This window comes from Populus nigra, chromosome 1 (genome assembly GCF_951802175.1).
Source record: "Populus nigra chromosome 1, ddPopNigr1.1, whole genome shotgun sequence".
Taxonomy (NCBI): Eukaryota; Viridiplantae; Streptophyta; class Magnoliopsida; order Malpighiales; family Salicaceae; genus Populus; species Populus nigra.
The window spans coordinates 11,196,798-11,214,680 of NC_084852.1; the positions used below are offsets into that span (position 1 = coordinate 11,196,798).

At 37.1% G+C, this 17,883-nt stretch overlaps 1 protein-coding gene across 1 annotated transcript; it reads left to right on the forward strand.

Annotated features, from left to right (window-relative positions):
• The first annotated feature begins 6,837 nt into the window (after positions 1-6,837).
• On the forward strand, positions 6,838-7,812 carry LOC133705723 (uncharacterized). Its single transcript, XM_062131123.1, has 2 exons — positions 6,838-7,353; positions 7,711-7,812. Exons 1-2 carry the CDS (start codon positions 6,838-6,840, stop codon positions 7,810-7,812), a joined length of 618 nt encoding a protein of 205 aa, XP_061987107.1.
• Positions 7,813-17,883: the final 10,071 nt, after the last annotated feature.

Genomic DNA, 17,883 nt, shown 5'->3' on the forward strand with positions numbered 1-17,883 from the left:
GCTGCAAAAACCAAAAACCCCATGACTAGAAAACAGCGCAGGCGTGCCCTGCAAAGCCACCCCTATTGGAGACCTCACCCGATGTGCATGCGCGACAGAGCCCGCTCCACTTGTGTACCGCTCACAATTAATTAACAAAAGGAGGGGGAAAGAGTTTTTAAAGAGGAGAGAGGGCTGGAAAATGGAAGGGGGGGGGAAGAGTTTTTGAAAAACGGAGGGAGAGAGTTCAGTTTTTTAAACGAGAAAGATAGAACACCCAAAAGGAGTTCCCCCCCTTGGCCATTCCCCTCTCTCGGCCATTTTCTTCCCTGCACACGAAACAGCCTTCTCTGCCAAACGTTGCCAACGCCCTCATCATCATCTAAGGACTGGGACTGTTTCCCTAAACAGAGACGGTGGAGATGAAAGAATGTGAGGGTGGTCTCCGGTTCTGGCATATATAATAGACTGCTTTCTTCTTCTTCCAGCAGAGGGAGGAGGAGCCGAAGAGAAGAGTAAAGAGTAGAGAGGGTTGGCATAGAAAAAAAAACAAAGAGAACGAGAGAGGAAAAAAGGAAGGCTTTCTTCAGGTTTCAAAGGCAGTAAAGCAAAGGTTTTCACCCCTGTTTGCACCGCATCTTCTACATCCGAACCAGCAGCCACATCAGGAGGACGAGCAGCTGCAGCTCCCGCTCCTGCACCGGCCCTTCATTCTCCTTTCCTCTTCGCTGCTAACAGCAGCTCATTACGGGGAAGATTGAGAAGTAAGAGGGGAGGCCAAAGGACAGTAAAGAAGGAGCAGAAAACCGAGACTCCAAGGGCGCTGATCATTTGCCATGCCAGCAGAACACTTTCTTCCACCTGTGAAGGAGACGACAACACTGTGAGCAGCCGCAGCAACACTAGAGAGGAGGAAGAGTAACCGCAACAACACCACCAACCGCACCAGCTCATCATCTCTTTCGGTCTTTACTTTTATTTTTATTTTTACATATAACATTTGCAGAACAGGGAAGAAGAAAGAGCAGACAACTGGGGAGAGAGAGTGACAAAGACGTAGAGGAATGAAAAAAAACAGGGAAACTGACGCCAACATAGGACAGGAGGGAAAGACTGGGAACGGACGAACGCAGACAACTTCTTCATCTCCAGGTTTGTTCTCTTCACCTTGTGTGCGCAGTGGTTTTCTTTGCATTTACACTGTTCAAGTGAGTTTTAATTCACTTGAACAGTAACAGGTTCTCTTTGTCTGCATTTCACCGCACTGTTCAAGTGAATTAATTCACTTGAACATTTAATCCGCCAACTTTGTTAGAACTGTAACCTCCCGCACTGTGTAATTGTTTGCTTTGTGTTTGCACTGTTTAAGTGAAATTTAATTCACTTGAACAGTAACGTGGTCTTTTGCATGCAGTTTGCTTTGTTAATGTGTGAAAACGGGGTTACTGTGCATGTGCACAGTAACTGGAAAAATAATTACCCGGTTACTATGCATGTGCACAGTAACCGTAAAATTAATTAACATGTTACTGTGCAGAGGAACAGTAACACTGTTACTGTACAGTGAACAGTACCAGTCATGTGGTTTGGGCTGGGCTGAGTCCAGCCCCTGTAGGAAGTGGGCCCATTTTATGTTGGGCTGATTTCGGCCCAGTCTCTTTGTGGGCCGGGTCTGGCCCGTTCGGAAAATTTTCTTTAAAAAAATGATTTAAATATGTGTTTTTTTCTAAAAGTTTGTTGATGCATTGTTTATCAATATCTGCTTGTATTGTTTTATATGGTAAAGATACAAGTCCGGTATGAAAATACCCGGTTTTCGTCGAGACATAAAAAAAAATATAAAATGAAAAAATGTTTTGTTTTCCTGCATACGGCCAATACCCTAACATTGTTTTTACGTTTTATATAAAAAACAAATATTTGAAGTTTTGAAAATGTGTTTTCGCATGGATTTCTTAAACACAACAAAAATCATTTTTCTTGCATTTCTGGATTTTACAACATGTTTGTAAAACTCCAAAGGGTATTGGCCAATATTCCAAAAAAATATAAAAATCTTATTTTGGGGAAATTCATCTATTATTCACCGCTAATGTTTGGATAAAGAAATCCTTAAAGGACGAATATCCAAAATATTATTGGGAATAATTTGTTATTATTCACTGTTAATATTTGGATAAAGAAACCCGGAGTGGTAAATATCCAAAATAATTTTCTAGGAATAATACATCCGCACAAATCCTTGAAAGAAGCCTTGATTATAATCGAGGACATTTCAATTTTTTTTACTCCACGGTTTAGAGCCGTGAGAGTATAAAACACTAAGACAAAAAAATAGATTTTTAAGGCACCCTAGATTTCATTCATCAGAGCAGACTTATCCTAGGAAACTGATAGGATTAGAGAACATCAACACTATAACAATTATAAGGCAAATCAAACACCAAGCAGCTTACCTTAGGTAGGGCGTACTAGGGGTGCTAAAACCTTCCCTTTACGCAACCAGTCCCTTGCCTTAGAATCTCTGAAAGACCAGTTAGGTTTCCTAGTGACCATAATACTAGGTGGCGACTCCCTTTTTCACAACAGAAAGACCCCAACATCAATCCCCGCTACGAAGGATGGGTCGCCGCGACGTCGAGCTCTCGGGAGGGTGCGACAGGATGGCGACTCCACTGGGGACCCTTGGACTAAGCTTGGTAATTGTTTTTTTTTGTTATGCCATGTGTTGTTGTTTTTTTACTATGAATGATACTTTGTTTAAAAGCTTTAGCATGCATCTTTACATCCTATCATGCATGGTATATCAGATATGGATATAGATTTTATTGCACCCTATCATGCATCACTTGTATTATTACTATCTGGTCGAGAACACACACATTAAACTTTAAGTTAGGTGGGGGACTAGCAGCTTGCCTTATGACTTGAGTCAAGGTTTAAGTTTGTGTAAACCCCAACTCTTTGTTGAGTGTTTAGACTGATAGTGATTGGTACATGTGCCATCCCACTATCTGCTGAACCCCCATATTGCCTTTATGAGGGCGATCACTGGGACAACAAGAGACCCTTTTTTAGAGACCAAGTAGTAAACCTACCCTATGTCTCACGTAAAGGAACTAGAACCTATCCTTAAGGTTGTATGCTCCATAATATCTTTTGCATCAAAACCCCAAGGCATTTTGAACCACAGGATTTGAGCCACCATTGCTAAATTTTCCATCATAGAATATGAAAAATTTTGAAATGTCACAATTGACTGAAGGAGACTGCTTTAGAAGCGATGCTAAGAAACTGTCACCAATTAAGAACCTGAATTGCATTATGAATGAGGTGAACTAGTTAACGACTCACTTTCAGAATGTGGATAAGGATGCATTTTTAGTAGATACGAACGTTTGATGGAAATTGCAAGGGTAGAAGTTTTAAGCCCAGTTGTGCGAACCATAATTCATTTTTGGGATCCAGACTACCGATGTTTTTCTTTTGGAAGCAATGACCTATGTCCTAATATGAAGGAATATAGGATGTTGATTGAGTTTCCAAACAATTTGTATAGGATTTATTTTCCTTTGAGATCTGACAAGATCATCCCCGAATTGTCAAAACTGCTTAGAATCTCAAACTTGGAAAAAGTTTTGGGAAAGAATGATACCAGTCTGAAATGGAGGATGCTAGAAATTGAGCTGGAAAAGAAGTCAGGATCAGAACAAGAGAGATTGATTGCCTTGGGCATTTTTGGCCTTCTGTTGTTCCCAAGCCAAACGGGTGCAATGATTTTGAAGGTCCCTGCTGCTTATGTAGAGTATGAGAATACACAAATCAATCCAGTGGCTGTCAATTTAACTAAAACCATCTTGACACTTAACCATTGTAGGAAGACCGGAAAAGAAGCAATGAGATGTTGCATGCAGTTGTTGTATATCTAGATGGTTAGCCACATCGAAACGAAAAAAGCATGTCTTCAATAATTTTTGGTGGTTCACCCAAAGACCCCTGAAGTTCTAGACAACCAGGGTTGGATTGACAAATTAGAAGGTTTGCCTAATAGTGATTTCAAGTGGAGAGCCCCGTGGGTAACGGCAGTGAAAGTCCTCATGAGTTGTGGACAGAAACGTTGGGCGCCTTTGGTAGGGATCACAGGTTATGTAAGTTATGCTCTTGCCCTTGTGGTAAGGTAACTTGGGGGCATGCAGTTTGTTCCAAGGACGATGGGAATTGCTTAATTCTTTGGTTTGTTCAAAGATCCCATCGCACAAGAAGTTGTGGAGATCATCACACAAGATTGGAAGCATCTGATTTTGGTTGAGATAGAAGGTTTAAAGGATCCAGGTGCAAGTGCAGGATATGCAAGATTGAGAGACTTAGCTGCTTCAGCCATGCCTTGTGTAGGAGTCAAATCTCCCCAAATTATAGAAGAGCCTATCAAGAGAAAAAGGGACAATAATAAAGAGGAGTTGAGAACACACGACAATGTTGGAAGAAATGATTGCTGGAAGAAGATAAAAGAAGAGCATTTCTAGATGAACAAACACAATCTAAAGACGCGAGAATAACAAAGCTTGAGTTAAAGCTAAGTGAAGAGAAGATTGCTAGGAAAGAAGTGAGAAGGAGCTAGGGGGGATGAGTTTGGATTGGATGCAAAATTGCTTTGAACTTGAAGCAATGGAGGTTGACTTTAAAGATTGCTAAGGAAGCACAAAATATACCCAAGAAAAATTTGCACAAGTTCAATTCGAACTGATGGATAGGATTAGGAAGTATGAGGATTTGAACAAGAAATATTGGAGTTGGAAAACCATTCGACGGATATTGTAAAGGAAGAGGGTAAAAGGAAAGGTTTTAAGGTTATTGAAGCAGAGTTAGCGGTTAAGACAAATGAGATAAAAGTTATGAGGATAAAAACTTGACGAGAAGCGCGAAAAGGTTGAAGTATTTTGACAATGGAAAAATACAAAGATCAAATCGACGCTAACAATGCGGCTTTGAACAAAACCAATATGTTGCTCATAGAAAAGATGACCGAGATGGATGAGCAAATGGACAAAGTTGCTGCACATACTCGGATTATTAGAATCAATGCGTGAAAAGTGTGGAGGGGACATCATTCACTATTGCCGAAGCCTAGCTAAAACCGATGCCTTTCTAGGGAAGATTGAGAATTGCGGCTTTGCCCTTTTTACCTTTGGCTAGAGAGTTTGTGGAGGAAAGGTAATAAACTTATCAAGCATTAATGAAAAGGGCGTTGACCCATCTTCTTATGCAAAATCTGTCTCTTGGTGAACATGATTCAAGTAAACGACTTGAAAGGCAGTACTCCTAGCAATGTGACAAGTGAACCTATGTTTATAAGGGGGTGGCTGTTATTCGTTCACAAGAAGGCTGCATCCACACCCAATATACAAAGCATTCTTATGACAATCATGCATTATGTCATGCATTTTTTTTATACATCTATGCACGCATAAGATCTAGAAACATAGATCCCCCTTCTAGAATCCACAACACTCGATTAAAGAAAAGGATGGAAAATGAAGAAGGTTACACCCAAAAGCTCAGTACCAAAGAAAGCTTGAAGGAGTCTGGAATGATGTTGCGCACCTAATCGGTTTGCTCAAGCAAATGTTTTGAGACAATTTTTTTTCCTTCAATGAGATCATGCATTTTCAAAAGTTCATCTTGATGTTTTTACACATCACTTTCCGTTTTCAAATCCGATCTTTCAAAACAAACATCTACACTTTACACTGAGAATGAATGGCCAAACTTAAGAAAACATAGTAGCTATAGAAGAGGAAGAAGTGGATGAAAATAGGACAACATGAACAAGCTCGGAAACCCGCCAGAGAGGAACTTGAAACCATAGATGCGGGCAATGAAAAAATAAGAGAAAAATTGAAGATATGGACTATGATCACTCCTAAAGAAACAGAAGAATTAATTACTTTGAGATTTTATAGATGTTTTTGCTTGGTCCTACAAGGATGTGCCTGGTTTGTATAGGGTACCACTAGTAGAAGGATGGAAATCGGTTAAAAAAAGTAAAAATTGAAAAGTAGTGGAACACCGGTTTTCTAGAGGTAGTTAAATATCCACAATAGGTGTCCAACATAGTGGTATTACACAAAAAGGAAGATAAAATCAAGGTTTGTCTACCACGCATAGAGATGTTAGTTGACAATGCAGCATATAACTCCACGTATTTTGATGGATTTTTGGGCTAGAATCAGATAAAAATGGTGTAAGAGGATAAGAAAAAGACAACACTATAGGGAACCTTTGTTACAAGGTCATGCCATTTGGGTTGAAGAATGTTAGGGCCACCTGCCAAAGGGTCATGGTAACTCTATTTCACGACATGGTGCACAAAGAGATTGAAGTATGCGTGGATGACATGATTGCTAAACCTAGAGAAGGAGAGAATCATGTCCAAATATTAAAGGAATTGTCTTGAAAGACCAAAGAAGTATAAGTTGAGGCTTGACCACACAAGGTGTTCATTCGGGGTGAAATCTGGAAAGTTATTGGGATTTATGATGAGTGACGAAGGGATAGAAGTGGATCTTGGTTAAGTAAAGGCTATTCAATCTATGCCACCTCCCAAGACTGAGAAGGATGTAAGGAGGTTCTTGGGAAGGTTGAATTACATTGCTCGATTGATATCCCAATTAACCATGACTTATGACCCCATCTTCAATTGTTAAGGAAGAAGAATCTTGGAATAGGGAATAAGAGTGTGAAGAAGCTTTCGAGAAAATCAAGCAGTACCTCTAAATCCACCCCTATCTATCAAGCCAATTTGCAAAATGGCAAGTTATACTAGCTGAGTACAACATAGTAGATATGATAAGGAAAGCAATGAATGTCATTGCCAATCACCTAGCTGACCATGCTAGAGAAGATTATGAGTCATTAAAATTTGATTTTCCTGATGAAGATGTGCTTTCAGTTGAGGAATGGAAATTAGATTGGTGGACTATGTACTTTGATGGTGATGTAAACGTATGTGGTAACAGAGCTGGTGCAATGATAATCTCTCCTGATAAGAAGCAGTATCCGGTTTCAGTCAAGCTACAGTTTGGGTGCACCAACAACACGACTGAGTATGAAGCTTGCATTCTCGGTTTAGAGGCTGCATTGGAGCTAAACATCAGAAAGATAGATGTGTATGGAGACTCAATGCTGATCATTTGCCAAATAAAAGGAGAATGGCAAACCAAGGAAGAGAAGTTAAGGCCTTACCAAGAATACCTATCTAAACTGACTGGAGAATTTAAGGAAATAAAGTTCACCCATCTAGGAAGGGAAGGAAACCACTTTGCAGATGCTTTGGCTACACTAACATCTATGGCCAAAATAGACTTTGGGCACAAGGTACAACCAGTACACATCAATATCAGAAATAACCCAGCTCATTGTTGCTCAGTCGAAAGAGAAATAGATGGAAACCCTTGGTACTATAATATCAAGAATTTCATCCAAAAAACCAGACATATCCCATGGGGGCATCCAAAATCAACAAGAAGACTTTGAGAAGGTTGGCAAGGGATCTTGATGGGGAAACTTTGTATAAGAAATCATCGGACAGAACTTGGTTGAGATGTTTGGATGATGTAGAGGCAACAAGTGGTGAAGAAATTTATTGAGAGAGATTTGATTTGTCAGTATGATCCACTAGAAAAAGATTATAACTGATAATGCCCAGAGTTTCAATTGGCAAGATGATAATAGAACTCTGCGCCAAATGAAAGATCAAGCATTTACTCGCCATATAGGCCAGGGATGAAAGGAGCGGTAGAAGCTACTAACAAAAATGTCAAGAAGATTACTTAGAAGAGATGTTGGCATGAGATGTTGTCATTGGCCCTTTACGCATACTGCATCGCAGTCTGAACCTCAATAGGAGCCACCCCATATACGTTGGTATATGGAATGGAGGCAATTATGCCTTTAGAAGTGGAAAACCCCTCATTAAGAGTTTTGGTAGACTCTGAGTTTAGAAGAGGTGGAATGGGTAAAAGTTAAATATGAATAGTTGAATATGACAGTGAAAAGAGATTAGCTGCAATCTGTCATCATCAAAGATGGCCTAATCATATGATAAGAAGGTCTGACCTCGAGAATTCCATGAAGGAGATTTTGTACTGAATATAGCCTTTACCAGAAGAGGATCAAAGTAAAAGGGCGCCAAACAAGGAGGGCCCTTACCTGTTAAAGAAAACATTCTCGAGAGGAGCTTTATTTGTTATCTAGAATGGATGAAGAAGATCTAGTTAAACTTGTGAATTATGACTCTATAAAGAAATACTATGCTTCCCAGTCAATAAAAAGGTTCGGCCATGAATTCTCCTTCTAAAGAACCTTTTTTTCATAAAACGTATTATCTTATATCAGTTGAAATCTTTTACTTAAAAGAGCTGTTTTTAACGCATGACTAAGGAGATGACTCCATCAATTGGAGAGAATCAAACCAAATCAAAACTTGACATGTTTTTGCACGCCACACTTGGGGCAAGAGGGATCCAAAGTTAACCAAAGCCAAAAAGGGGTATCATCATAAAAACTTCTGAAAATACATCTTTTATGGGAATTGCTAATTGCATTGAAAGTTTCAGTTTTCATGAACAAAACCAAAATAATACTCGATGGAGCAAGAAAGGGCCCCTTAAGGAACCAGAGATCTCTTCACCAAGAGGATATGAAGTATAGTGTGCGGAGCATATTCCGATTCAAGAGAAAAGGTCGGACAAACAAATGGAAACAAGAGCTCGAAGAAGTTTACAACGAAAGGGGGACCTATGTTTCCAAAATAGGTAACAAAAAAAAAAAACATACATGCTATTTGTCATAACACTAACCTGGCAGGAGAAGGTGTGGTGAAAGCCAAAATAGTTCCAAGTTTTTGGGAACCACTGAGATATCGAATCTCAGTTCGACAGAACCGCGAAGGAGAATTGTGAACCAGCACTGCTTCATTCCTTGAGGTCACCCGATTTTGAGACCATTCCTTAGAAAAACGTGGAGTTTTCTAAAGAATGTTAAGAGGGGCTGGTTACCTGATATTGAAACCGTCTTAGAAAAGCATGGAGTTTTCTAAGAATTTTAAGATGGGCCGGTCACCTGATATTGAGACCATTTCTTAGAAAAGCGTGGAGTTTTCTAAGAATCTTAAGATGGGCAGGTCACCCGATATTGAGACCATTCCTTAGAAAAGCGTGGAGTTTTCTAAAGAATTTTAAGAGGGGCTGGTCACCCGATATTGAGACCATTCCTTAGAAAAGCGTGGAGTTTTCTAGGAATTTTAAGAGGGGCCGGTTACCTGATATTGAAACCGTTTCTTGGAAAAGCATGAGTTTTCTAAGAATTTTAAGACGGGCCGGTCACCTGATATTGAGACTGTTGCTTAGAAAAGCGTGGAGTTTTCTAAGAATCTTACAACGGGCAGGTCACCCGATACTGAGACCATTCCTTAGAAAAGCGTGGAGTTTTCTAGGAATTTTAAGAGGGGCCGGTTACCTGATATTGAAACCGTTTCTTGGAAAAGCATGGAGTTTTCTAAGAATTTTAAGACGGGCCGGTCACCTGATATTGAGACTGTTGCTTAGAAAAGCGTGGAGTTTTCTAAGAATCTTACAACGGGCAGGTCACCCGATACTGAGACCATTCCTTAGAAAAGCGTGGAGTTTTCTAGGAATTTTAAGAGGGGCCGGTTACCTGATATTGAAACCGTTTCTTGGAAAAGCATGGAGTTTTCTAAGAATTTTAAGACGGGCCGGTCACCTGATATTGAGACTGTTGCTTAGAAAAGCGTGGAGTTTTCTAAGAATCTTACAACGGGCAGGTCACCCGATACTGAGACCATTCCTTAGAAAAGCGTGGAGTTTTCTAGGAATTTTAAGAGGGGCCGGTTACCTGATATTGAAACCGTTTCTTAGAAAAGCGTGGAGTTTTCTAAGAATTTTAAGATGGGCCGGTCACCTGATATTGAGACCATTTCTTAGAAAAGCGTGGAGTTTTCTAAGAATCTTAAGATGGGCAGGTCACCCGATATTGAGACCATTCCTTAGAAAAGCATGGAGTTTTCTAAAGAATTTTAAGAGGGGCTGGTCACCCGATATTGAGACCATTCCTTAGAAAAGCGTGGAGTTTTCTAGGAATTTTAAGAGGGGCCGGTTACCTGATATTGAAACCGTTTCTTAGAAAAGCGTGGAGTTTTCTAAGAATTTTAAGATGGGCCGGTCACCTGATATTGAGACCGTTTCTTAGAAAAGCATGGAGTTTTCTAAGAATCTTAAGATGGGCAGGTCACCCGATATTGAGACCATTCCTTAGAAAAGCGTGGAGTTTTCTAGGAATTTTAAGAGGTCGCCAGAAGGGATCTCATCTTTCAGCTTTGGTTAAAGGGAATCGCCAGAGGGGATTCCAGGTTGACCGAGCTGCAAGATAGTTTTTTTGGGTTTTGGTTAAAGGAGATCGTCAGAAGGGATCTCAGGTTAACCCAACCGCAACACAGATATCAGCTTTGGCTAAGGGAAATCGCCAGATGGGATTTCAGGTTGGCCAAGCTGCAAATATAAATTTTTTGGTTAAAAGAGATTGCCAGAAGGGATCTCAGAATGGAATTCCAAGTTAAATTAATCGAAGTTAGAAGTCAGAGGATCGCTAGATTGGGATCTCAAGATGACAAAGTTTTGATCGTTGTTTCGGGTTGAAGGGGAATACCCATAAAGACAAAGTTTCAGATCGATCAATCTTCGACAATATCAGTTTCGGAAGTTCAGTTTTGTTTATCTTTATAAAACTTACTGCGCAAAACCCTTGTTGCTCCGTAAGTATTATAAAGAGGGGGCATCTGTTGTTACCCATTTTTGGGTCCCCACAAAAATAAATAAATAAATAAATTATTAAAAAGAAAAAAAACCCAAAATAGTGTAGACACCGTTCCTCTCTCTCTCCCCGCATACTGCTGCAAAAACCAAAAACCCCATGACTAGAAAACAGCGCAGGCGTGCCCTGCAAAGCCACCCCTATTGGAGACCTCACCCGATGTGCATGCGCGACAGAGCCCGCTCCACTTGTGTACCGCTCACAATTAATTAACAAAAGGAGGGGGAAAGAGTTTTTAAAGAGGAGAGAGGGCTGGAAAATGGAAGGGGGGGGGGAAGAGTTTTTGAAAAACGGAGGGAGAGAGTTCAGTTTTTTAAACGAGAAAGATAGAACACCCAAAAGGAGTTCCCCCCCTTGGCCATTCCCCTCTCTCGGCCATTTTCTTCCCTGCACACGAAACAGCCTTCTCTGCCAAACGTTGCCAACGCCCTCATCATCATCTAAGGACTGGGACTGTTTCCCTAAACAGAGACGGTGGAGATGAAAGAATGTGAGGGTGGTCTCCGGTTCTGGCATATATAATAGACTGCTTTCTTCTTCTTCCAGCAGAGGGAGGAGGAGCCGAAGAGAAGAGTAAAGAGTAGAGAGGGTTGGCATAGAAAAAAAAACAAAGAGAACGAGAGAGGAAAAAAGGAAGGCTTTCTTCAGGTTTCAAAGGCAGTAAAGCAAAGGTTTTCACCCCTGTTTGCACCGCATCTTCTACATCCGAACCAGCAGCCACATCAGGAGGACGAGCAGCTGCAGCTCCCGCTCTTGCACCGGCCCTTCATTCTCCTTTCCTCTTCGCTGCTAACAGCAGCTCATTACGGGGAAGATTGAGAAGTAAGAGGGGAGGCCAAAGGACAGTAAAGAAGGAGCAGAAAACCGAGACTCCAAGGGCGCTGATCATTTGCCATGCCAGCAGAACACTTTCTTCCACCTGTGAAGGAGACGACAACACTGTGAGCAGCCGCAGCAACACTAGAGAGGAGGAAGAGTAACCGCAACAACACCACCAACCGCACCAGCTCATCATCTCTTTCGGTCTTTACTTTTATTTTTATTTTTACATATAACATTTGCAGAACAGGGAAGAAGAAAGAGCAGACAACTGGGGAGAGAGAGTGACAAAGACGTAGAGGAATGAAAAAAAACAGGGAAACTGACGCCAACATAGGACAGGAGGGAAAGACTGGGAACGGACGAACGCAGACAACTTCTTCATCTCCAGGTTTGTTCTCTTCACCTTGTGTGCGCAGTGGTTTTCTTTGCATTTACACTGTTCAAGTGAGTTTTAATTCACTTGAACAGTAACAGGTTCTCTTTGTCTGCATTTCACCGCACTGTTCAAGTGAATTAATTCACTTGAACATTTAATCCGCCAACTTTGTTAGAACTGTAACCTCCCGCACTGTGTAATTGTTTGCTTTGTGTTTGCACTGTTTAAGTGAAATTTAATTCACTTGAACAGTAACGTGGTCTTTTGCATGCAGTTTGCTTTGTTAATGTGTGAAAACGGGGTTACTGTGCATGTGCACAGTAACTGGAAAAATAATTACCCGGTTACTATGCATGTGCACAGTAACCGTAAAATTAATTAACATGTTACTGTGCAGAGGAACAGTAACACTGTTACTGTACAGTGAACAGTACCAGTCATGTGGTTTGGGCTGGGCTGAGTCCAGCCCCTGTAGGAAGTGGGCCCATTTTATGTTGGGCTGATTTCGGCCCAGTCTCTTTGTGGGCCGGGTCTGGCCCGTTCGGAAAATTTTCTTTAAAAAAATGATTTAAATATGTGTTTTTTTCTAAAAGTTTGTTGATGCATTGTTTATCAATATCTGCTTGTATTGTTTTATATGGTAAAGATACAAGTCCGGTATGAAAATACCCGGTTTTCGTCGAGACATAAAAAAAAATATAAAATGAAAAAATGTTTTGTTTTCCTGCATACGGCCAATACCCTAACATTGTTTTTACGTTTTATATAAAAAACAAATATTTGAAGTTTTGAAAATGTGTTTTCGCATGGATTTCTTAAACACAACAAAAATCATTTTTCTTGCATTTCTGGATTTTACAACATGTTTGTAAAACTCCAAAGGGTATTGGCCAATATTCCAAAAAAATATAAAAATCTTATTTTGGGGAAATTCATCTATTATTCACCGCTAATGTTTGGATAAAGAAATCCTTAAAGGACGAATATCCAAAATATTATTGGGAATAATTTGTTATTATTCACTGTTAATATTTGGATAAAGAAACCCGGAGTGGTAAATATCCAAAATAATTTTCTAGGAATAATACATCCGCACAAATCCTTGAAAGAAGCCTTGATTATAATCGAGGACATTTCAATTTTTTTTACTCCACGGTTTAGAGCCGTGAGAGTATAAAACACTAAGACAAAAAAATAGATTTTTAAGGCACCCTAGATTTCATTCATCAGAGCAGACTTATCCTAGGAAACTGATAGGATTAGAGAACATCAACACTATAACAATTATAAGGCAAATCAAACACCAAGCAGCTTACCTTAGGTAGGGCGTACTAGGGGTGCTAAAACCTTCCCTTTACGCAACCAGTCCCTTGCCTTAGAATCTCTGAAAGACCAGTTAGGTTTCCTAGTGACCATAATACTAGGTGGCGACTCCCTTTTTCACAACAGAAAGACCCCAACATCAATCCCCGCTACGAAGGATGGGTCGCCGCGACGTCGAGCTCTCGGGAGGGTGCGACAATGATAATGTTGATAATGTTGTTGATGATGATGATGATGAAATAATATCTCATGTTCCTAAAAGTGAAGATGTTTTTGGGTCTTCGTTTGATGTTTCTTATGATTAGGCACTTAGTCATAGATGCTTTCCAAAAGGATCTAATTTGGAGGTTGAAAAAACATTTGATAGTAAAAATAATTTAGTTAATGTAATGATGGCACATTGCATATTCGGTTGAATATTGAGTTTAATGGTCAACCTTGACCTTTATTCAATTACAATGTGTGCAAGCACCTTAATGTAAATAGTATTTACATGGGGATATCATAAAAAATCGTATTCATTTGAGATAACAAAGTTAAAAGGGCCACATATATATACCTCGATCTTTGTCCAAAAAGACCACCATCAACTCGATGCGAATTTTGTTGCTAATCCTATATCAAACCTTGTGATGGATAATCTTTCAATGATAGTTACAAACATCCAGAATGTGCTTAATCATCTATTTGATTCATATGAGGAGTCATTTGAAAAATTTTCAAGGTTGTTATTGGTAATAAAAGAATCAAATTCTAAAATAGTTGTTGATAAAAAATGGTACTCATACTTTCATAATTTTGATATAGTTTTTAAATCTAGGTTTTATATCTTTGTTTTAGATTTAAGTTTCTTATCATTTTTTCCTCTCTTATTGTTTTAAAAAGCATCTATGGTGTTTAGGATTTGTTGTTGGGTTTCACTAGAGATGGCAGTGCTTTGGTATTTTGACTAGTATTTTTATGGAAGAAACAAGATTTAAATAATCTATAGGGTTTATTTTTGATGTTTTATGATTTTATCGGGTTTTTAAGTGTGATTTATAGTGGAAGTTTGATTGATTTATGGAATTGTTCAACTAGACGGTGGTTTTTTAGGTTAGATGAGTAAGGTTAGATAGTGGTATTCATCGTGGTTTAAGGGAAAAAAGAACGGTAATGAAAGTGTTATTGGTGATGCTACTACCAAGAGAAAAAATGGTGGTTATAAATGATGGTTTGCTCAGTTATGGAGGCTAGAAGCAAGGATGATGGTCGTGACTATCATATGAGGTTAGAAGATTGTTACTGCTAGTGAAAGGGGGTGTTTGCTAATGGTTTGATGGTTCAACAATGTCAAAGAGGCTAATTAGGTCTATTTAGTGTGTGAAAAAGGAGATGTGTGTCGCTAGATTCCAACAAAAGAAAGTTGATGGCGGTTGGTTTTGTTTGGACATAGAGGTTTTTTTTTAACTTTATAACAATTTTATAATTTTAATAATGCAATGGCTATTTAATTATTATTTAAAATATAATGATAATCTTGTAAATATTATAAATTTCGTTATTAAAGATGTAAAATGTTATATAACTTATAAACTATGATATATCAATAGTAATTTTCAAAATAATAGAGGCAAAATAAGAAATAACTAAACTATATGAAATTATCAGGGTAATTTTTCCAATTAAAATTTTCTTTTAATTATCTTAGAAACATACTTTCACAGTTTCATATATTAAAAAAAATCTACTTAAATGCTGACTCAAATATTCAAAAACAAAGTTAATGCATGAAGTACATCTCCTTAGACACTATATTAACTTCGTAGAGTTAATCAATATTTACTAAAATAAAATAAGAAATAGTAAATAATGTATATTTTGGAACCATTAATTAAGTGTAAGTACAGTGAGGAGAACTAAAGATATTAGGCTAGCTAGAATATTAGGCTAGATTTAGGATGTTTGTCCAAGTTTGCTTGGCTTTTTTTCTTCTTTTTTAATATTTGTTTTTGCCCTTTTTTAGAATTTTTTCCTTATTATTTTTTATGATTTGCCTTTTATGGGATTAGTCTCAGGTTTATGCCTAGAGTCACCAGTTTCAAAGGTTAGCGTCGGTTGACTTTTATTTTTTTGGGTTCTTTTTTAAAATTGATTTATTTAAATCATGCTTAAACATTTGATTTATTGGAAATTTATGTTCCTACCTGTTTTTTCATTTCCTTTCTATGAGGTTATCCCCGATCTTGTACTTATGGTCGTAGAGTTTGCGGGTTAACCCGGGTTGACATATATTTTCTTTCTTGCTATGGGATTAGTCTCGACTTCATGATCATAGTCACCGGTTTCAAAGGTTAACATCGGTTGACTTTGTTTTGGGTCTTTTTTTTAGATTAATTTATTTTAATTTTATCCTTCAACATTTGATTTATTAGAAATTAGTCTTTGTACTTGTTTTTTCCTTTACTTTCTATTAGATTATCCTAATCTTTTTTTCTTTTTTTTTTCTATGGAGTTATCATGTTCTCATTTGGTTTATTAAGAATTGGTTTTCAAACTTTTTTTTTTTGTGTTTCTTCTATGTGGTTATCTCAATCTTATGCTCATGGTCATGAAGTTTATGAGTTAATTCGTTTTAACTAGGGCCAGGTTCTTTTCATTTTTTTTCATTGTCATTTTTTTTATCTGTTTATTTATTGTTTTTTAGTCATATTATCTAAATTACTAATTGAACCAATAACTTAGGTCTTGAATTTTATTTTCTTTAGAATTCTTCTTTTACATCGAAAAAAAAAAGATTGTCAATAACAAAGCGCAAACCACAAATCTAATGAAACTCTAGAGTTGTTATTAATGTTGCTCCTCATTAATTGCATGTAACAATGTATACCCATTTTTCATCCAAATTAGTAGACATATTCCATTGCAACTCTAGGTTTTAAGATATATTAGATTTAGAGTGGGCTTAACAAAATTGATACCCTGGAAAATCCAATTTTTAACTTTGAGTTTAAATGGATTTTAATTTTTCTTTCTTTCTTTTTTATTTTTTAACTACTAACTTTAACATTTTTTAATATGTTTATTTTTAATATTGAGTCTAAATGGAATTCAAAAGTTTCAAGAATTTTACTTTTAATTTACACCTTTTATTTTATCATTATTTTTTAAAAAATAATTATATTTTAAAGCATATGTGTGGATGTTTTGCAAAGTATCAAGCAAATATCTCAACATTAGCTTGATGTTCAATTATGCAGAAAAAAAAAACTTTATAATAGCAGATAATTAATAATAGAGGGACTTTAATTGAAACTAATAAAAAATTTAAAGTTGTTCTTTTAGCATTGCTCATTCTTTTTTACTATTAATGTTATTCTTTTTTTATTTTGATGCTTCTACATTTAATTTTATTAAAATTGGCCTTGATAGTTTGTCTTGATAAACTTGAATTGATGTTCTCAAGGTGTTAGAAAAAAATTCTAACATTGACATGATGCTCAATTGGGTGAAAAAAGAGTTTGAATTTCTTAATTTCGCAATAAAATGAAATAACGGGACTAAAATTTAAATCAAAGATAGAATTTTGGACCATTTCTTTTCTTTACTGTTATGTTAGCTTCTTTTATCAAATTTTTGCCTTTAACTTTTACTTAATTTCTTTTTTAGTCCTTGGTATTTGATAATTATACATTTAAGTCATATTTAAGTCCCTAGTTCAATTGAAGAGAGAGAGACTTGCTGAAAAAAACAATAAAGAGAAACAATTGTTAAATATCCACATACCAGCAACCAAAACAATCATTTTTTGTATTGATGGGTTCCATTAATAGAGAAGAGTTTCATTAAGGTATTGTTTTTCCTTTCATCTTGATAAGAAATGTATATCAGGTTAGATAAGAAAAAAATTGTTCCAATTTTATTTTTGTTTTTCAGAGCAATTCTTGAGTTGATAAATCAATTTCTTGAGATTAATTTCTTGATGGTCTAAAAGTGCTTTTATGTGTTTTTAGTTTGAAATAGGTTGAAAAATAATTTTTTAAGTTAAAAAAGCTCTTTGCTTGATCTCCCAACCACCTTTTTGATGGTCGTAGTAGGAAAATGGATGATGGTGTTCATCTTATGTATACATAAAAAAAATTTAAAGGGTTAGACAAATAAACCTCCTCTAGCAGGTCTACGTTTAAAACGACTAAACAAGTTGGGCCGCCTAGCCTTGCTGTTTGGTGTATTTTTTACTTTAACTTTTTTTTCTTTGCATTCAATATTCATGTCATGAAATTATTGCTACTGATTTGCTTTTACATTTAAAATTGTATTTGTATATTTTAGTTAAAAAAATATTAAATTGATAAAAAAATTTAATATATTTTATAATTATGATGCGATGATGTTAAAAATAAAAAAAATATGTTAATTTATTTTAAAGTGAAACTATTTTTAAAAAACACTGAAACTTTAATAGTGTATTTGATATTGTAGTGTATATTTTTTTCTAGAAAATATATTAAAATAAT